Source organism: Lissotriton vulgaris, chromosome 1_1 (genome assembly GCF_964263255.1).
Source record: "Lissotriton vulgaris chromosome 1_1, aLisVul1.2, whole genome shotgun sequence".
NCBI classification, from domain to species: domain Eukaryota; kingdom Metazoa; phylum Chordata; class Amphibia; order Caudata; family Salamandridae; genus Lissotriton; species Lissotriton vulgaris.
In genome coordinates this window covers 783197101-783219896 of record NC_141685.1, presented here as the reverse complement: position 1 = coordinate 783219896, position 22796 = coordinate 783197101, and the positions used below count along the sequence as shown (strand labels likewise).

The following is a 22796-nucleotide window of genomic DNA, read 5'->3' as shown; positions in this document are numbered from 1 at the left end:
GGGAGTGCCCCCTTCCTTCCTAGTCTCCGTGCCCATGGGAGTGGGTCCTCCCTTCCTAGCGCCCCTGCCCTTGGGAGTGCCCCCTTCCTTCCTAGTCTCCATGCCCTTGGGAGTGGGTCCTTCCTTCCCAGTCTCCCTGCCCTTGGGAGTGGCACCTTCCTTCCTAGTGTCCCTGCCCTTGGGAGTGCCTCCTTCCTTCCTAGTCTCCGTGCCCTTGGGAGTGGGTCCTTCCTTCCCAGTCTACCTGCCCTTGGGAGTGGCACCTTCCTTCCTAGTGTCCCTGCCCTTGGGAGTGCCTCCTTCCTTCCTAGTCTCCGTGCCCTTGGGAGTGGGTCCTTCCTTCCTAGTGTCCCTGCCCTTGGGAGTGGCACCTCCCTTCCTAGTCTCCCTGCCCTTGGGAGTGGGTCCTTCCTTCCTAGTCTCCCTGTCCTTGGGAGTGGCACCTTCCTTCCAAGTGTCCCTGTCCCTGGGAGTGTCCCTGCTCTCATGAGGTGCCTTCGTCTTCTGACTGTCCTTGTCCAAGGTAGTGTCCATGGAACTGGGAGTGAGGCTTGCCTTGGGAGTACCTTTTGTGTGGGATGCGTGTGCAGCATGTGTAGCCATTACACCCAACCCCTCTTGTGGATCCTGTGTGTGTACTCCAGTGTATCTGACGTTGTCTTTGTGAACAGATTTAGCTGACCTAGGGGATGGTGTCTGAGCCCTCCTTGACGTGCTGGCTGACGCTGCTTCTAGTGCTGTACCCTGTATTTGAGTCCTGGTCAGAATATTCACTCCCCCCTGAGACATCCAGTGTTGTAGATGGTGGAACAGAAGTAGCACCCAGTCCATGTGACTGTACAATGGCAGACAACACACTGGTAGCCAATGACTGCACTGTCCTGTGTAGACCAGCCAGATCGCCATGCATCCCTTCCATGAAAGCCACCACCTGCCCCAACTTCCTATCGTGGTCTTGGAAAGCATTTATCATATTGGTCTACCCCACACATAGCTGTTGCAGCAGATCAACAGCCTCTGCACAAAGAGCATTTTGGCTCACCGAGGCTGGGGCAGCGGTGCCGACACCGAACACCACTCTGCTCCCCCTACTCCTGCGTGCACGAACAGTACATGGTGCAGTTGGCAGCAGGGTGGGCCCTGTGTGCTGTGTCCCGACCGAAGGTGTTGACTGCCCACTCCCAGTCTGTGACAACAGTGCTGACTCACCAACACTGTCGGAAGATGATGACGATGTTGTCTCCACATGCGAGTCCTCCGGGACGGTCCTGTCCCCCTCTCCGGCGCTGGCCTCTTCTGTGTCAGTCTGCGTGTGTGCGACGTCTGATCCGGATGCATTGCCTTCCATCATCTCCTCCGTCTGTGGCTGAGTGCCCTCTGCCAATGCTGAAATGCACAGGAAATGGGTGTAAGTCATGGGCACACTCACGTACAGTACTGCTACGGAATCCCTAATGCCATTGATGACAATGTACATCGATCCCCCAACCTGCACACGGCCCACCCCTACCAGTCAACCTCACAGGAAATAAGTGGTGTTGGCCGTGCAACATGTACAGCATGCGGACAGGGCATGAGCACGTACATCTGCACACCAGTCTTGCCATGGGGTGACGGAGCACTACAGCATGTGCATCAACACTCAACTGCTTAGCGAGTGGCGTGTCAACATGCCGGACCTGGACGTGACATTTCACAGCGCCAATGTCACCAACATGCCATTGCAACGAGACACACGCTACACGGAAGTCACTAATGTGTCTGGGCAACAATACATGCATTGCACTCACAAGCAACATACACTGACAGTCTGCTTACCGCCACGTTGCTGTTCATCCACACGCAGCTGCTCAGACAGGTCAGGATGCGTCACAGCAATGATACGGTGCATAAGAGGAGTCATTGAGCGTCGGGCCAGACGTGGCGTTCTTGGAATCATCCCTAGTGTCACTTCCGCTATATTCTTGCTCAGCCTGGAAATGTCGTCCCAGCGTTTGTGGCAGTGTGTATGTCGTCTATTGGACACCCCCATTGCCCGTACATCACGTGCAATGCTCCTCCACACGTCCTTGCGAAGGTGCAGCTTGACCTACCATGATGGGAGACAAAAGGGTGCAAGTCAGTGGACAGTTGGCCAGTCACACAGATAGGGGCAACACGTATCTCTCAGCAGCCATGCACATTTCTACTGATGTGTTAGTCCCACATCACACCTCCAAGATTTCTGAGCCCAGGTGTAATGGACCACCTCATGCACACCAACATGTCCCCCACTGCACTTACCACCTGTCCGGGTACGCCGTACAGCCGTCCGAAGTTGCGGAGCACACCGTCCATGAGGACATCCAGCTCCGCGGCGGTGAAGGGATGAGACCGGATCTCTTTGACTCTCGACATGGCAAGTTCACAGAGTATGGCACTAGAGCGGCAGTCGGTGGTTAGCTCCGCAGCAGCAGGTGGAGGTGATGGTCACAGGCAGCAGCCGGTGGTCAGCTCTGCAGCAGCAGGTGGAGGTGATGGTCACAGGCAGCAGTCGGTGGTCAGTTCCGCAGCAGCAGGTGGAGGTGATGGTCACAGGCAGCAGTCAGTGGTCAGCTCTGCAGCAGCAGGTGGAGGTGATGGTCACAGGCAGCAGTCAGTGGGCATCGTAGAATGTGTGCTTTTGCACATCACACATATATAGGGCCCTGAGGCCATGTCAGTGGCATACGGCGCTAGCCATTGGTCAGCCCTGCATGCGTGTTTGGAAATAGGCCAATGAATGGCCCTGGTGTTGTGGTGCACAGCATACGCTACATTCGATTGGGCATACGCGGGCCTTGTTCACACTTCCCATTGGCTGCACGTGCACAGACCATCACGGTCAAACACCGGCACCCGCATGTGGAAGCTTCCAGGACGGATGCTTCACTTGCAACAATGTTCAATCACTGGCGCCAACATGGCGGGGCACGTATTCGGCGGGGGAGGTACAGGCCAACACATCCAGTAGCTGATGTCAATGGACATGGCAGGTCATGACCCCCCTTACAGTGACATTGCATCATCCACCCTACACCGGCCGGCCCAGCCCTGCCCAGGAGGTGCCAGGCCCCGTCCACTACCGCCGTGCCGGCCATGTCAACTACCGCCGTGCCAGGCCCCGTCCACTACCGCCGTGCCAGGCCCCGTCCACTACCGCCATGCCAGGGCAAGGCGGTAGTTGACATGGCCGGCACGGCAGTAGTGGACGGGGCCTGGCACGGCGGTAGTTGACATGGCCGGCACAGCGGTAGTGGACGGGGCCTGGCACGGCGGTAGTGGACGGGGCCTGGCACGGCGGTAGTTGATATGGCTGGCACGGCGGTAGTGGACGGGGCCTGGTACGGCGGTAGTTGACATGGCCGGCACGGCGGTAGTTGACATGGCCACCACGGCGGTAGTGGATGGGGCCTGGCACGGCGGTAGTGGATGGGGCCTGGCACGGCGGTAGTTGACATGGCCGGCACGGCGGTAGTGGACGGGGCCTGGCACGGCGGTAGTGGACGGGGCCTGGCACAGCGGTAGTTGACATGCCGGCACGGCGGTAGTGGACGGGGCCTGGCACGGTGGTAGTTGACATGGCCGGCACGGCGGTAGTTGACAGGGCCGTCACGGCGGTAGTTGACATGGCCGGCACGGCGGTAGTGGACGGGGCCTGGCACGTCCTGGGCAGGGCTGGGCCGGCCGGTGTAGGATGGATGATGCAATGTCACTGTAAGGGGGGTCATGACCTGCCATGTCCATTGACATCAGCTACTGGATGTGTTGGCCTGCACCTCCCCCGCCGAATACCTGCCCCGCCATGTTGGCGCCAGTGATTGAACATTGTTGCAAGTGAAGCATCCGTCCCGGAGCCTAACACATGCAGTTGCCGGTGTGTGACCGTGACGGACCGTGCACATGCAGCCAATGGGAAGGTGGAACGCGGGCCGCGTATGCCCAGTCGTATACAGCGGAAGCTGTGCACCGCCATGGCGGGGCCAATGATTGTATCTTTTCTGACGATGCACCTTGTTCTATTGTCTGCAGCTGCCTGATGACGGTTGTGTGCGTGATTGCGTGACTCCACATGTCATGCTCTGTCCCATGTGTGTCCATACCATGCTAATCGGTGTGCCACAAATGTGTATCACATGTGCATGTCGACATCGGGTATTTCCCTACACAAGTTTGTAGTACCTCACATCTACACAGTAGATCCCGGATGTATCGGCACATTCTGATTCAGTTGTCAGTGATTGGTATATGTGAGATAATGACTATGGTGGGGGTACACATGTGTTCAGTGCATGTGTGTTGCCTATTGTGTCACCATGCATTTGATGTACGTATGCCCACCATTATTGGTGTTGCCATTGTTGCATGATGAAATGGTGTGTGTGTATATTTTCCTTTGTGTGCATGCACTTGCATGTGTGTATGTGATGTTGCGCCTACACATTCGGGTCATGTCACATGTCTTGTTGGCAGTAATGTTGACCTGAGACAAAGTAGCATTGCACATGTTGAGACACATCATGTTGCTAGTGGCTGCACATTGTTGCTACGTCAATCCATGTTGTAGTGACAATCAGACATGTCACACATATGACAATTATACACTGCATTTTACGTGTTGGTAGAGTTCGCTGACATGTGAGTGAGTTGCACAGGCATGCGTTGTATGTGAATTGACTTCCATTCCATCTACTCCCACACAGGAGGGCTCCAAATGTCCATCGCCCATACACTGTGCTGGAGGATATGGTTGACGAGGAATGCATCAGGAAGTTCTGGCTGGATCGACGTCGATTGATGGACCTTGTGAACCAATTGTCTCCTCACCTGCAGCCGTGAAGAACCCATCCAGGTTCCATTACACCCACGGCAAAGGTGATGGCGGCACTCCACTTTTTTGCTACAGGCACATTTTAGTACACAGTTGGACATGCCGGGGGGATGTCACAGTCCATGTTCAGCATGATACTTCGGGATGTACTGAGAGCCATGATGCTGTACAAGGATGACTACATTCATTTCCCACAGGCGGCAGAGTTGGCAGCGGCCAAAGCAGACTTCTATGCACTGGGTCGGATACCACACGTTGCGGGTTCCATTGATGGCACGCATATCGCTATCATTCCACCACGGGCTCGTGAGCAGGTGTATAGGAATCGGAAGCACTTCCATTCCCTCAACGTGCAGGTGGTGTGCCAGGCCGACAACATAATATCCCATGTGTGTGCAAGATTTCCAGGCTCTGCACATGACGCACACATCATGCGGAGCAGCATTGCCCCCCAACTGATGACAAATATGCGTCCGGCACAAGCGTGGCTTGTTGGTGAGTATGCTGTGGTGACAGCAGTGATATCTGCGTGGCATGGTGTGCCCACCAATTCTGGTAGTGATGTTTCTGTCTCTCTCTCTCTTCCACCAACATAGGCGACTCGGCTTACCCAAACAGGCCTTGGCTGTTGAGTCCCATTCGCAATCCAACTACAGGGGGAGAAATGCGATACAATGATGCCCATGGAAGGACACGTCGAGTGGTAGAACGTACATTTGGCCTGCTTAAGTCTAGGTTTCGGTGCCTGGATAAGACTGGAGGGGCCCTGCCTTACCCACCAGGCAAAGTATGCAGGATCGTGATTGCCTGCTGCATGCTCCACAACCTGGCTGTGCGCAATAACATTGAACTGCTCTTGGACCCTGATGAACAGCAAGTTCCTCGCCCTCCCGACCCACCCATGTCGACTGATGAGGATAGTGGCGATGAGGAAGGTGTGGACCAGAGGCGCCAGCTCATTGATCGCTACTTCCCTTGAATGTGAGTGTGCTCCTCTTGTGCTGGTTGTGTATGCCCTGTGTATGTTTGCTGGTGTTGTGTCATTGTGGTGTGCATCATCTGTGTGTTCTACAATGTGATGTATGCATGTGTTTGTGTGTGTTTATGTATTTGGACATGCAAGTCTCCATGATGTGTGTACTCTCATCCAATCATGTTGTGATGAGTGTGGTTTGAGGAATGTTGCACTGCAGTGTGTTGTGATGAGTGTGAATCTGTTTCCTGACGGGTCTTTGCGGTTTCTATATTTCCCTAGGTCACTCCCGCGGCATGATTCTGTACGACTTGGATCCCTGAACTTGGTAACGTCTGTTTCTGATGCAATCATGTGAATAAACATGGAGGCAACACATCATTGAGTGAATAAGTGGTATTAATTACAGATTGTGCATTGGCATTGGTGCATATTTACAAATGAGTGAAGGGGTGGGGGAGTGTGAGTTAAAGGTCATGGCAGATGTAATGTCCGTGCTGACACCACATAGGGTGGTGTCTGCTTAGTGCAGCAGGCCTGTGCCAATGATTGGCTAGGTGGGACAGGATAGTTGGCAGGGTGAATGGCTGGCTCAGGTAGTGTGACAGTCATTGGCGGTTCCTCTTGGAGCATCTGGAATGAGCATCCACACTGCTCTCGCCCACTTCCAGCCTCGGACGGCCCCTCCGTCTTTGAGTCAGGACAGAGTCAGCTGAGGCCGCAGGCTGATCTGGTACCACATCCGTCGCCAGGGGCGCAGGTGGCGGTGGCGGTGGCGGTTCTGCCCGTGGCGTTGTTTGAGAGGGTGTGGGGAGGGTGGTGTTGGCAGCTATCCATCCCATCCACATGGTTGTGTTCTGGGACATGATGTCCACTATTTGGCCAAGCCGCCTCTCAATGCCCCCCAACATTTCGGTGTTCTCAACAGAGTCCTGGTGGGCACGATCTGCCTGTGCCTGGCCACGTTCATAGGTTTCCTGGACCATGGCTAGAGCTTCCAATTACTGTGCCACGGCATTGGGTGGGTGTCCTTCCTCAGATAGTCTTTGCGCTGTGCTCCTGCCTGCCGGATGTGGCCTTGGCTTTCTGCTTTGCCGCACACTCTCCCTGCGTGGCTGGGATGGCAAAGGCCCGGCGGCGTGCGGTGGGTTAGGCAGGGTGGCAGGGGCAGGAGTGGTGGTACTGGTGGTGGTGGAGGTGGTGGTGGTGCTGGTGCTGGTGGTGGCTGTGCAGGTCACAGTGGCCGGTGTAGTGGGAATAGCAGAGGCCGTAGTAGTCGGTGCTGGTATCACCTGGGAGCCAGATGGCCCTGGCTGCCTGCTTGTGCCCGCACCATCCTCCGCACCGGAGGTGGCTGTGCAATCGTCCCCAGAGAGTCCTGAGTGAGGCGAGTCTGGAGGCCGGGTGGTGGTTCCACGTGTGAGATTACGATCACCTGCAAAACAAAATTGTGAAGATGAGGACTGTGGGCATTACGTGTTATTTTCATTTTGTTGACTATTCAGACGCCACTCGCACTCACCCCACCCTACCACCACCGCCATCCCTATGGACATGGGGGCCTGGTGGGAGTTGTAGTGCCGACCTCTCACACACCCCACCCACCACCACCGCCATCCCAATGGACATGGGGGCCCGGTGGGAGTTGTAGTGCCCACCTCTCACCCACCCCACCCACCACCACCGCCATCCCTATGGACATGGGGGCCTGGTGGGAGTTGTAGTGCCGACCTCTCACACACCCCACCCACCACCACTGCCATCCCTATGGACATGGGGGCCTGGTGGGAGTTGTAGTGCCGACCTCTCACACACCCCACCCACAACCACCGCCATCCCTATGGACATGGGGGCCTGGTGGGAGTTGTAGTGCCGACCTCTCACACACCCGACTCACCACCACCGCCATCCCTATGAACATGGGGGCCTGGTGGGAGTTGTAGTGCCGACCTCTCACACACCCCACCCACCACCACCGCCATCCCTATGGACATTGGGGCCTGGTGGTAGTTGTAGTGCCGACCTCTCACACACCCCACCCACCACCACCGCCATCCCTATGGACATGGGGGCCTGATGGGAGTTGTAGTGCCCACCTCTCGCACAACCCACCCACCACCACCGCCATCCCTATGGACATGGGGGCCTGGTGGGAGTTGGACTTGTGACCTCTCACACACCCCACCCACCACCACCGCCATCCCTATGGACATGGGGGCCTGGTGGGAGTTGTAGTGCCAACCTCTCACACACCCCACCCACCACCACCGCCATCCCTATGGACACAGGGGCCTGGTGGGAGTTGTAGTGCCCACCTCTCACACACCCCACCCACCACCCCCGCCATCCCTATGGACATGGGGGCCTGGTGGGAGTTGTAGTGCCGACCTCTCACACACCCCACCCACCACCACCACCATCCCTATGGACATGGGGGCCTGGTGGGAGTTGTAGTGCCGACCTCTCACACACCCCACCCACCACCACCGCCATCCCTATGGACATGGGGGCCTGGTGGGAGTTGTAGTGCCGACCTCTCGAACACCCCACCCACCACCACCGCCATCCCTATGGACATGGGGGCCTGGTGGGAGTTGTAGTGCCCACCTCTCACACACCCCACCCACCACCACCGCCATCCCTATGGACATGGGGGCCTGGTGGGAGTTGTAGTGCCCACCTCTCACACACCCCACCCACCACCACCGCCATCCCTATGGACATGGGGGCCTGGTGGGAGTTGGACTTGTGACCTCTCACACACCCCACCCACCACCACCGCCATCCCTATGGACATGGGGTCCTGGTGGGAGTTATAGTGCCGACCTCTCGAACACCCCACCCACCACCACCGCCATCCCTATGGATATGGGGGTCTGGTGGGAGTTGTAGTGCCGACCTCTCACACACCCCACCCACCACCACCACCATCCCTATGGACATGGGGGCCTGGTGGGAGTTGTAGTGCCGACCTCTCACACACCCCACCCACCACCACCGCCATCCCTATGGACATGGGGGCATGGTGGGAGTTGTAGTGCCCACCTCTCACACACCCCACCCACCACCACCGCCATCCCTATGGACATGGGGGCCTGGTGGGAGTTGTAGTGCCGACCTTTCACACACCCCACCCACCACCACCGCCATCCCTATGGACATGGGGGCCTGGTGGGAGTTGTAGTGCCGACCTCTCACACACCCCACCCACCACCACCGCCATCCCTATGGACATGGGGGCCTGGTGGGAGCTGTAGTGCCGACCTCTCGAACACCCCACCCATCACCACTGCCATCCCTATGGACATGGGGGCCTGGTGGGAGTTGTAGTGCCCACCTCTCACACACCCCACCCACCACCACCACCATCCCTATGGACATGGGGGCCTGGTGGGAGTTGGACTTGTGACCTCTCACACACCCCACCCACCACCACCGCCATCCCTATGGACATGGGGGCCTGGTGGGAGTTGTAGTGCCGACCTCTCACACACCCCACCCACCACCACCGCCATCCCTATGGACATGGGGGCCTGGTGGGAGTTGTAGTGCCCACCTCTCACACACCCCACCCACCACCCCCGCCATCCCTTTGGACATGGGGGCCTGGTGGGAGTTGGACTTGTGACCTCTCACACACCCCACCCACCACCACCGCCATCCCTATGGACATGGGGGCATGGTGGGAGTTGTAGTGCCCACCTCTCACACACCCCACCCACCACCACCGCCATCCCTATGAACATGGGGGCCTGGTGGGAGTTGGACTTGTGACCTCTCACACACCCCACCCACCACCACCGCCATCCCTATGGACATGGGGGCCTGGTGGGAGTTGTAGTGCCGACCTCTCACACACCCCACCCACCACCACCGCCATCCCTATGGACATGGGGGCCTGGTGGGAGTTGTAGTGCCCACCTCTCACACACCCCACCCACCACCACCGCCATCCCTATGGACATGGGGGCCTGGTGGGAGTTGTAGTGCCGACCTCTCGAACACCCCACCCACCACCACTGCCATCCCTATGGACATGGGGGCCTGGTGGGAGTTGTAGTGCCGACCTCTCACACACCCTACCCACCACCACCGCCCTCCCTATGGACATGGGGGCCTGGTGGGAGTTGTAGTGCCCACCTCTCACACACCCCACCCACCACCACCGCCATCCCTATGGACATGGGGGCCTGGTGGGAGTTGGACTTGTGACCTCTCACACACCCCACCCACCACCACCGCCATCCCTATGGACATGGGGGCCTGGTGGGAGTTGTAGTGCCGACCTCTCACACACCCCACCCACCACCACCGCCATCCCTATGGACATGGGGGCCTGGTGGGAGTTGTAGTGCCCACCTCTCACACACCCCACCCACCACCCCCGCCATCCCTTTGGACATGGGGGCCTGGTGGGAGTTGGACTTGTGACCTCTCACACACCCCACCCACCACCACCGCCATCCCTATCGACATGGGGCCTGTTGGAGTGGTTTAGAGGTTGGTGAGTATGTGGAATGCATGCATTGGTTGGGGTCTGGGAGATGTGTCTTCTGAGTTGTGTGAGGCACACCATGTTGTTGTGCTCGTGGTGCTTGGTTTGTACTTACCAGCCTCTTTTCCATCCTCAATTCCGTCAAGGCTCTCTGGGTGCAGGATGGTCAACACTTTGTCCTCCCAGTCGGTGTAGGGTAAGAGCTCCTGGGGGGTCCACCGCCTGTGTGATTTGCCCGGAGATAGTTTTTTGCACTGATGGATTTGACCCGGGTTTTAAGGTCATGCCACCGCCTCTGAATATCCTGCTTGGTCCTCGGCACGGTCCCAGACGCATTCACCCTGGTGACTATCCGGTCCCACATGTTGTTTTTCCTGGCTACGCTGGTCTGCTGCACTAGGGCCCCGAATAAGTGGGGTTCTACACCTATTATTTCATCTACCATGACCTTTAACTCGGTGTCTGTGAATTTGGGGTTCTTTTTTGGTGCCATGGTGTGTGGTGATCAGGGTTTGGGTTAGAGTGAATTGGGAGGTGCAGGTGTGTGTAGGAATGGTGTGGTGGGTGTTTGTGTAGTGGGTGTGTTTGGGTGTTGGTTATGTGTAATATATAGTTGTTTGCTGTATGTTCTATGGTGTCTCTTGCTAGCAGCTATGCTGTGATGCAGAGGATTTCGGGAGTGGGTGGGAGTTGATTTATAGTCTGTGTCTTGGTCCTGTCTGAATGGTTATTGGCAGTCAGGTGGTAGGTGGGTGTGTTGCCTGGTGTGCATTATGTGGTACTTGGGGGTGGGTCATTGTGTCTTGTGATTGGTTTTGATGTTTCAGGTGGGTGGTCGTTCATTTTCCTGTGTTTGGCATTAACTTCCGTCGCACTGTATGGCATTGGTTTGACGGTAGGGATGTTGTTCGTGTTGGACTTCCGCTGTGGAGCACGGTTTCTCGTTGCATTGGTACCGCAGCGGACGTGGATCGCGGTGGCTACCGGGGTACTTGCGGAGTTATCCTAATTTCGGACACGGACACTACGCAGGTATAGCGGGAGCAGTGGATGTTCTCGCGGTCATGTGCGTACGCGGTGGTCGATGTTCATTGGGTCCCGTCCGCTTGCGGCGGTCTCAGGTGTACTCCGGCCGCCGCGCACGGGGTTTGGTGTGCTCTGTCCGCCGCGGTCGGTGTTTCATTCATATGTTATCCTAATCGCTATTGCGGTTTATCCGCGGACCGGTCCGGAGTATCTTGCCACCTTCCTCGGCGGACGGGACACGTTTACGTCCGCGATTCTAATCGACCCCTATATGTCATGTTCATTAGCTCTTTCGTATTTCTGTCTATTTGTCTCTCTGTTTTATAAGTCTAGATACAGCTTCGTCATTTTCTTGTGTGTATCTCCCCTTCTTCATCTCCTTCCTATTTCCTTTCTCTTTTGTATTCTTACATTTATCCTGTCCTGAGTGATATTTCGGATCTTTGCTAAGCTGTTTGCAGATGCCCTGTACTATGTTATGGAGTTACTGTTGGATACATGTTTTGCATTTTCACTCATATTTCGTTGTTATTTTATATTTTTAGAGCTTTGCATTGTCCTCAAAGTATATATGACCATTTTTAGATCTTGTTCTCCACGTGTTCAGTACATATTGCTAATAACATGGGGAGCATTTCTTCTGTCCATTCCCTTCTCTATGATGATGTTAATGCTGTTAAGCTTCACATGGTACATTTTACTTACTTTTATGTTATCTCCCATGCATTTTCGCATGTGATCTCTTTTACCTCCTTTTCTTCTCTACCACTTCTCTCTCTTCTCTTTGACTGCTTCGGATATATTCCTCTCTACATTTTGTTTTTCTAAACTTTCATCTTCTCTTTCTCTTTTCCTATGCTATATACCATGCTTTTCTTGTATCTTGCTCCTCGGGGAGGAGGGGTGGGGGTTCGTTTACTATCATCATACTATTGTTATATCGTGTACTGGTTGCAATACATTTTTATGATCTTTTTTGTTTTTAGATTGTGCTCCACGATGTTCTTTTGTACTTTCTTATGACTTTGATGATGTAATTTTACCCATTATGATTCGTGTATTCCACATTATCCTCTGTCTTCTAGGTCCCCTTTCTTTTGCTTTCTCGGAGGGGGTCCTGTCTCCTTGGCGCTGCTCTCAGTGCGCCCAGGCCCGTAGTAAACAGTCTAGGTTTTCCTTTTCTCCTTTTACTACTTGCTTCCTTCTCTTTCTATCTATCTTATTAATTTTGCTACTTACTCTGCTTTTCTAATTTACTCTTCTATTTTTTCTTCTCTTTTCCTTTTTTCTTCCTTTTTTTCTCCTATACACTTTGATTTTTGTTTCTCAGAGTAACCTATCTCTTTCTCGTTAACTCTTGTTGTCATGTCTTCTACTCATCCGTTATCAGTGGTCTCCTGGAATGTTCATTGCCTTACTCATTACATAAAGCATAAGAAAGTCCTTTCATACTTGCACTCTCAACATGTAGATGTGGCTTTATTGCGAGAAACACATCTGGATGATGTTGAATCTGCTAAACTTAACAGAGACTGGGTTGGTAAAGTTATTCATAGCAGTATTTCCAAGTCTGACCCCACTAATCCTAACCCTGTTCGTAAGTGTGGAGTGGCCATCCTTTTTCCGAAATCACTTCCCTTCTCAATCTCCAAAACATGGACGGATCCGGACGGTCGGTATGTGTTTGTTAAGCTAAAAATTGGGAACTCCTTCATCTGCCTTGGGTCTATTTATGCACCCCTAGGCCCCAAAAAACTATTTTTTCTTCGTCTGAATCGCCTTCTCACAGAAATAAATGCTTCTCAATTTCTTTTTGGAGGGGATTGGAATTTGGTTCCCGACCCTGCCCTCGATAGAACGGGTTGCCTTGACACTGTCAATGCTTCCGATAGAGCCGTTCTGCGGGATATCCTTGCTGACAGTGGTCTTGTAAACCATTGGAGACTCAGCCACCCACAGGACAAGGAATATACATTCTTTTCCTCCACCCATGGCACATTCTCACGCCTTGATTATTTTCTCATTTCACAACGGGCAGTCCAATTGGTCAAACAGTCACGAATATCAGATGCAGCCATATCTGACCATTTCCCTGTTTTCTTACCTTTCGATTTGGGTCTCTCTAACCCAGGGTGTAAACCATGGCGCATGAATCTGAACAAATACAAAACCCCGGCAGGTAAGCTTCTTTTGCAATCACATCTTCAGGATTACCTTGTTATTAATGACGATTCAATTTCCTCTAAGAGAACGGTTTGGGCAGCTGCTAAAGCGACCATACGGGGCCAACTCATGAGGGATGCGGCTCTTCATAACAAGAAAAATGCTGCTAAGCAAGCCGAATTGGAAACGGACATTCGTCACCTTACCCAATCCTATATTTCAAAACCAACTTTCCAGAACCGTAAATTATTGGAACAGGCACGTATGTCCCTTATCAGTCTCTTTACCTCTAAGGCTGAATATGCCTTACAGCGAATGAAAGGCCGTCATTATGAACAGGGAGAAAAGGCTGGCCGGTTATTAGCTGCACAGTTGCGTCAGCGGGAAGCAGCCGTGGCAATTCCAGCTCTCCAATCTAGCCATGGTGCAATTCTCACTCGGCCGCAAGAAATTGTTGACGAATTTGCCTCATTTTATAGATCCCTTTACTCCCCAAGCACTCATATAGATATACCTAAAATGTCCCCATTTTTAGATTCGATACGTCTCCCACGGCTATCTGATGAAGGTAGGTCCCTGCTCGATGGTGTTATCACAAAAGATGAAATCTCCTCGGCTATAAGCGCTTTGCCATATCATTGTGGCGATGATGGTTTCCCTCCTGAATTTTTTAAATGGACTGGCCAGAGTGTAGTTGACACATGCTGCGTTTGGAGAAGCAGTGCAAGAGAAATCTCTCGGTTCTCTTTCCAATAAGGCCATTATAGCTGTCTTGCCAAAACCGGGTAAGGATCCTATGTTATGCGGCAGTTATCGACCCATTTCACTTTTAAATTCTGATGATAAAATTCTTGCTGGCATTCTTGCATCGCGTCTTCGTAAAGTTTTACCTTCTTTAATCCACAATTTGCAGGTAAGTTTTGTTCCTGGTCGGTCTTCTCGGAATCACTTACGTACTTTATCTCATGCTCTATGATCAGCTAACCATCTTGCCGATGACGCACTGCTTCTCTCTCTGGACGCTGAAAAAGCATTTGATTGAATTGAGTGGGAGTATCTCTTTACCATTCTGCAAAGGTTTGGATTGGGCGATCAATTCATAGATAAAGTGCGGCTGCTTTATGATAATCCGTCAGCCCAAGTCAACTGTGGTGGTTTCTTATCTTCACCATTTCCAATCAGACGAGGTACCCGTCAAGGTTGTCCACTTTCCCCCCTTCTTTTCCTCCTTGCAATCGAACCTTTAGCTGCTGCGATACGTCAATCCGCGGATGTTGTGGGCGTCCCTCTTCCAATTGGTCATTCTAAAATATATCTCTATGCAGACGACATTCTTCTCACCCTTACTGATCTTTCCCGTTCTCTTCCTGCTCTCCTCGATATCATCAATGATTTCTCTTTCTTCTCCGGTTACAAGATCAATTGGGATAAAAGTGAAGCACTGCCTATGTCCGTTAGCACTACCAAAGCAGCAACCTCTGGTTACATTTTCATTGGAAGTCATACCGGCTTAAATATTTAGGGGTTTTCAGTAATAGAGGATTGGATAATATGATTGCGGACAATTTGACTCCCTTAATTATACAAATGCAAAGAGACTTCGATAAATAAAAGGCTCTCAGTCTTTCTTTGTGGGGACGGATTCAGGCGGTCAAAATGGTTGCCCTCCCTCGATTTATTTACATATTGGGGATGCTTCCTCTTACTATTCCCCTAGCTAATCTTCGGTCTATTGACTCCAAAATCAAACTTTTGTTTGGGGTACGGCCAAACCACGTCTTACTTTGGCCAAACTTAAATCTCATCAACTACAGGGAGGCATGGGTATTCCCTCTATTGAACATTACTCGTTGGCTCTTCATCTCTCGCAACTTACTGTTTTTTCTGCCTAAATTTAGAGACATCCCTCAATGGGTTCCCCTAGAACGTCATTTGTTGGACCTTGGACCTGGCTTGTTCCTTTTGTATGGCAAGGGTACTAGTCCTGCCGATCCTAAAAACCCTATATTGTCCGCCATTCTCAAATCTTGGCAAAGAAGCCATTGTATACTTCACTTTAATTCACGCATTCATGTTAAAGCCCATTTATAGGTTAATTCTGCTGTCCGTATTAGAGGTCGCACCCTCTCTTGGCCTACATGGCAGGAAGCTGGTATTCACACTGTGGATCAACTGTTTCTTGGTGATACTTTTAAATCCTTTTCTCAACTTGCTGACGAATTCCATTTGCCACCCACGCAATCTTGCAAGTATACTCAGCTTCAACAAGCTCTCATGAAACATCTAGGTCCCTCACCTGATTTATTATCCGTTTCTCCTATCTTGTAATTATCTACAGTTATGGAGTAATCTTAAGGGTGTGACTTCTGGTCTTTATAAGACTTTTCTACACCCTCTGTTTTCGCAGCCTCTTTCACGTGCTCTCCAATTGAAGTGGCAATCCCGCTTATCAGTCGTGTATTCTAATACCAAATTAGATCAACTTTTAGAACAGTTGTACAAGGGGGTTCAAGAGGCTCGTCTCAAATTTTGCATTTTCAAAATCGTACATGAATGGCATTGGTCTCCAGTTAAATTATATCATGCTAAGTTGTTATCACATACTTCGTGTTGGAGGTGCTCTGCGTCCGGCTGCGATATTACACATATCATATGTGAATGTCCCCGTACCAGACCCTATTGGCTTTTTGTACGACAGACATTGGGTAATACGATATCCCTTCCTCTGCCCCTCACTCCTGCCAATATTATTTTACATGATTTTCATAGCCTCCCAAAGCTTTCTAAGCCCCAAATTCGCCTTCTTCACACTGCTTTGGCTACGGCCAAAATTTGTATACTGCGTCATTGGAAATCCCCCCTTCCCAGGAAGAGTGGTTGGTGGCGATGGTGCAAACGGCTTCACATGAACGTATAATTTATAACCTACTTGATCAGGCTTCCATTTTTCTTCAGGTATGGTCTCCTTTCTTGAAGTCCACTGTGGCCGATGAATCTGTCCCTACTTCTTCCTGATTCTCTTTATCATTTATGGACGTCACTTCTCTTCATATCTGTTTTGTTGCTCTGGGATTCCCCCCCCCTTTTTTTTTCTTTTCTCCTCTTTTTGTTTATTAACCTCTTTTCTGGTACTTATCACCGTTACATTCAGGATTTTGGAATACATGGTATTTTTGCTTCCCGTTATTTGTACAATTTTATGCTTTTTCTCTTCTCATTTATGCTCCTTTTCCTTTATTACTATTTCATTATACATCATTGTTACCTTTGTAACTTCATTTGAAAATGTTAATAAAAAATGTCAACACAAAAAAGAAAACGTGGTCCATAGAGCTGTACAATTTGGCTTTGACCGACTCGGAGTCTCCAAAGGCCGGTTGGAACCGATTCGGACTTACCGAACGCTTACCTTTCCATAGTAATTGGTCTGTCGGAAATGTTTCAAAGTTGGTCGGAAACATAGGTTCAGACCCGTTTAGGGGAATCCGAATGCCGTGTGGAGCCTTTCCGACCAACATAGTAATAATTCCCTTAGTTTCGGTAACACTGCTGATATGAAGGCAAGCCCAGTACTTGAAATTAATGCAGCCTTCCTAACAGAATTTATAGGTCTGTTGGATCATCAAGATCAGAAGTACTCAGCTCAAGAAGAAATCCTGGAATTAAACCAGGGCAGTCTTGATTTTCATATTTATGTATGATAGTTCAAGGCTCTTGCTCTAGAGGGTGACTTCCAGACTCTCCTCTGTTTGCTCTTTTTCACAAGGGATACAATGGAACAGCTGATGGACGCTTTGCCTCAAGTCACCAGATCAGCAAGTTTTCACAAACTCATAAAGCTCAGATTGGAAGTAAAATTCAGGAGAGAAGATTTGAGTGCAAAATGTATACTTTGAATGGACCTATCTATAGACCAGTAATTAAACTGTGGTAAAAGCGGTGTAGTCTGATGAAAAGCCAACACAGGTTGTATATAGATGCAGTCTTTTGTCTGAGGAAGAGAAATCTAGACAGAAGAAAGTAAGATTTGTCTGGGCATACTTTTTCCAGCAAAACAATGATGGATTTATCCCAGATCCTTGTGACTGGGGGTGAATGCCTGCATTGCCCAGCATTCCATCCATCAATTGTTTCTTTTGCATATGTCGCCCTAAGTGGGAAGGATATGCCCAGACGTGGGTCCCTTGCTCACTACACCACTGGATTCAAGCTAGCCTGGCTGATGAAGGGTGAAGGCCTGAAACCGGTGCCAGGATGCTTGTTTCTGGTCCAGGGAGGACCTGGCTTGGCAGTTCAGGCTGGACTGTTTCCACAAGGAACAGGGTCAAGACTGATTTGTATATGGCTGAGTTCAAACTGGGGTGGTGTGGTGAGCAAAAGAATGATGGATTTAACCTAGATCCTTGTGACTGGGGGTGAATGTCTGCATTGTCCAGCATTCCGTCCATCCATTCTTTCTTTTGCATATGTCACACTAAGTGGGAACGGTATGCCCAGACGTGGGTCCGTGCTCACTACACCACTGGATTCAAGCTAGCCTGGCTGATGAAGGGTGAAGCCATGAAACCGGTCCCAGGATGCTTGTTTCCGGTCCAGGGAGGGCCTGGCTTGGCAGTTCGGGCTGGACTGTTCCCACATGGAACAGAGTCAAGACTGATTTGTATATGGCTGGGTTCAAACTGGGGTGGTGTGGTGAGCAACAAAATGATGGATTTAACCCAGATCCTTGTGACTGGGGGTGATTGTCTGCATTGTCCAGCGTTCCGTCCATCAATTGTTTCTTTTGCATATGTCGCCCTAAGTGGGAAGGGTATGCCCAGACGTGGGTCCCGTGCTCACTACACCACTGGATTCAAGCTAGCTTGGCTGATAAAGGGTGAAGCCCTGAAACCGGTCCCAGGATGCTTGTTTCCTGTCCAGGGAGGATCTGGCTTGGCAGTTTGGCCTGGACTGTTCCCACAAGTAACAGGGTCAAGACTGATTTGTATATGGCTGGGTTCAAACTGGGGTGGTGTGTTGAGCAAAATAATTATGAATTTAACCCAGATCCTTGTGACTGAGGGTGAATGTCTGCATTGTCCAGCATTCCGTCCATGATTTGTTTCTTTTGCATATGTCCCCCTAAGTGGGAAGGGTATTTCCAGACATGGGTCCCGTGCTCACTATATCACTGGATTCAAGCTAGCCTGTCTGATGAAGATTGAAGCACTGAAACCGGTCCCAGGATGCTTGTTTTCGGTCCAGGGAGGACCTGGCTTGGCAGTTTGGGCTGGACTGTTCCCACAAGGAACAGGGTCAAGACTGATTTGTATATGGCTCGGTTCAAACTGGGGTGGTGTGGTGAGCAGAAGAATGATGGATTTAACCCAGATTCTTGTGACTGGGGGTGAATGTCTGCATTGTCCAGCATTCCGTCCATCAATTGTTTCTTTTGCATTTATCACCTCCAAACCATGTAATTGTAACTTCTTCTCTCCTTGTCTAGCTATTAAAAAAAAAGACATCACATATCCTAGAGAATGCTTCGCCACCTAGATATGGAAACATGAGAAACAGATTCTGCAGTACACATGAAATTCAACTATTAATTCTAAAGCAAAGGTTATCAAGAACTTTCATTTTGGGCCTAGGACTTTAGCCAACATAAGAACGTGCTACTTTCAGCAATACAATTTATATAATCATTAAAGCATTTCAATTTATATATTTACCTGCTAACCGGAAATATAATTTTTCAACACATTAAATATGCATGTAGTGTCGCTACACAGTGCGAGTTTTACATGTTACCGTTTTCTGCTAACTGCATTCTTTTTCTTGTAACTCTTCAAGACACTTATCCATAAACGAAAGCACGTCACATGATTGCGTTAATATGTTTCACATTCTAACACCTCATGTGAACAAAATTTGCAAGATTATATGCAAATGATAATGATAACAAATGTTTATTGTTAAGTTAATTAAGACCTTAACTATATTTCTATTAGATAAAAGCAGTAAAATCTTTTTAAAACATTACCAGATTTACAATCCCAGTTGTTATGAGTAATGATGCTCATGTGCATTAGTAAAATTCTTAACCTATACTGTAAAATTCTTACTAAATCATACACTTTAATATTCTATCTTCAGTTGGGAGTTCAGTTTGCAAGCCTGATCAATACATGGAAATGCGTTGCTCGTGATTATAATGCACCACTACAAATAAAAAGAATTTACCACTCGATCAAGACTTTCAAGTGGAAACTTGAAACCACTCAGGCCACTCCAATGTATCCAAGCTTTTATTCCTCTGAACAGACATCTCAGACTGGGCTATTCTAATACAGGGTTGACTCAATAAGTTTGAACATTCCATCACTTTTTACTCCAGGAAATTTACACCAGTAGAATATAATTGTTCTGTATTAGAAAAAGAATTGTTGGATATTAAAGAAGCCTTCATAAAGTGGAAACATTTCCTTCTAGAATACTTAATTCAAGGCTTCTGTCCATACTGATCATCATAATGTGCAGGTTTTGAAACAGCTGAATGCAGGAATAGCCGACAAGATAGGTGGGAATTTGTTTCAACAATTCAGCTTTGGCTTGAATTCCTAAAACTTTAGCCAAAAGTCTGTCTAGACAATAGTCTGAAGGAATTTCCTTTCAACTTAAGGTAACGTTTCTTTAGTCTAGTACCATTGTAACTCAAGTTTGAACACCCACTTTCCTTGATCAAGTCTGCCATTAGACTGAGGAACTTCAAAAGTATCAATTTGGCAAGAATTCCTATTCCTCTCATTTAAAGTCTAAGAATAAATTGATCTTCTACAAGAATAAATAATTAATTCCTTCCAAGGATCTTCAAAGGTTGGTTCTACAGCCATGCCATGAGTGCACATAATGGAAGGAAAGTATTGAAAAATATTATGTTCTGGTGGCCTAGACTCCCACAAGATGTTTCTAACTATGTTACCACTTTTGAGGTTTGTGCTGAGTCGAGCTACTGGTCCTCTACTAAATCCCAAATTAACAATTAAACTCTAGGATATAATTTCCATATTTATTTAGGTGGATTTATCTGTAACAGAATTTTGTACCATCATAATGCTGACATCTTTAGACTTCATAGGTTTACACTCAAGATTATCTCTGATCTGCTACCTAATATGCCCATAATAAATCTGTTCGCTGTTGCACTGGATGCTCACCATTTATTGCTTTAAATGGATTATGTCCTTAAACATTTCCAGAGGTCACAAACTTCTTGAATCCTGGGCCTGATGTTCAAAGCATTTTAACTGACATCAGTCATACCAGACCACTTTTTATTTCCAATCTAAAAACTGCAAAATTAAAACAAAACTATCAGGCCAATGGACACAGACAACCAGCTTTTGTTTATAAGAGAGGTGATAAGGTCTGGCTTCCTCCATCCAGAAGACAAGCATGCTTCCAGGTACGCGGTCCATTTAGCGTTTCTAGGATTAGCAATCCAGTTTGTAACAGCCTTGAACTACAATATTCTGCAAAGATACATCCTTCTTTTGATATCTCTCGAGTAAGACCTTTTAGGAAAGGTGAGGCTGCACTCCTTTGAGAAGACCTAGTCTTGTTATTGTGGATAGTCATACCATGAATAAAGTACAAGAGATCTGTGATTCCCAGTAGCATAGATGAAAATTACAGTTTCTCATTGCTTGGAAAGGCTATCATCTTTGTGACTGTTCTTGGGAACCGGCTGAAACAGCCTGTGCTCCTCTCCTTGTCAGCTGTTTTTTTTCTATAAAATACCAGTAAACTTGAAGCCCATCTGTTTTGCTGGATTCGGGCCATACTTCTGCGCAGTATCCCTTGACACTCGGAGATCAAGAATGACATATGTGCTAGCCTCAATCGTGTGAGTGTGGATCCTGGGCCAGAGTTTGGAGTCCAGACTGCAGCATCTCTGTAATGCTGCTGGCATTTTGAGACCTACATTTTCACGTACCCTGAATTCCACTGCGGGTTTTCAGTAGGAAAATAGATTTTGATTTTCTTATTGCCATTGAATATTTTCTTAGGCAATATGAGAGAATAGTACTTTCTGTTTTGTTTTGCAGGTTTGCTTCCTAAATGTTCCTATATAAGGAGACCAAATCGAGTTCACCTTGTATAAACTCTGCTTGTTACTTGTGTGCTGGAATCCTTGTGCTCTTGCCTTTTCTTTTTCCTGGAAAACTTCAGATTGTTTTCCTTCCATCACGCATACTTCTGGTTTCACCACTTGGCTTTCTGTTGCAATTTGGAGCCTGAGGCTCTTACTGGGGATACCGGGTACTTTCTCGGCACTAAGAAGACTCTTCAACTGTTGCCAAAAAGACCAGCCCTCAGACATTAGGATAAGATAAGACGGGGTCAGCAGCCTTAGCCCTTCGAGGGAAGAATCTAAATGCGATAGTAGTAGTTCAGTGTAGAGGAGAAAGGTGATAGCATAGCAATATTTAAAAACCTTCTCTGTGTTCACTTTGTGCAAGAGGTAAACATGTTAGGGTAACAAAGTGTTATGATTGAAATGATGTGTGACCTGTGTTAAGATCTGAATAAACTCACTGTTATGCAAAGATCATAGATGTAGTCATAATTCAGCCTCTGAGAACTAAGAGATGGAAACACGTATTTGCCTGCAGTTCCAGTGAGTATCACGAACTTTGGTCCAAGAAGGATTAATTCAGGCCTGCCCTTCTGGAATATCCACATTCAGTTAATTTAAATATAATTAATCTCATTAGCAATCATCATGCTTAGTGGTGCACCAGATTTTTTGTCATGAATCCCACCTTCATAGACAACTATTCAGCAACCCTAGTCTGCCGGATTTACACAGTCTGCTATTTATTTCTGAGCCTTCATGCGCATTTGGTCATGTTTCCAATATTGTAATTTGTCCGGTATTTTCATTATGCTAGAGAGAGAGTGAATTTGCTACATTGTTTAATTATTTCTCTTTTCGATTTCAATGTCTAATTCAGGAACATGTAGAAGATGGGCGGGCCAGTATCTACAAGTCTGTGGCCAGCAACACCTCCAAGGAGATGAGCTGTTTCAGCGACTTTCCTATGCCTGATCGCTTCCCCAACTTCCTGCCCAATCACATACTGATGGAATACTACCGAATGTACGCAAAGCATTTTGACCTTCTCAAGCACATCCAGTTCAAGGTGAGAACAAAGAGGACTGTTTCTGAGACAACTGAGACTTAGCCGGCCTCCATTTTGATTATTTTCCAATATTTTATGTAGAAAGCTAAGACATATTTATCTGAC

The 22796-nt window shown here is 49.3% G+C and overlaps 1 protein-coding gene across 2 annotated transcripts in view; it reads left to right on the top strand.

Moving 5' to 3' along the window:
* The window catches only part of LOC147747822 (dimethylaniline monooxygenase [N-oxide-forming] 2-like), a 386278-nt gene that overhangs the window by 227352 nt on the left and 136130 nt on the right, over window positions 1-22796 (top strand). For both annotated transcript variants that reach the window (XM_086956244.1, XM_086956251.1), the window contains exon 3: window positions 22503-22691. In XM_086956244.1, the coding sequence (XP_086812370.1) occupies window positions 22503-22691 (189 nt within the window). The remainder of the gene's footprint in view (window positions 1-22502; window positions 22692-22796) is intronic.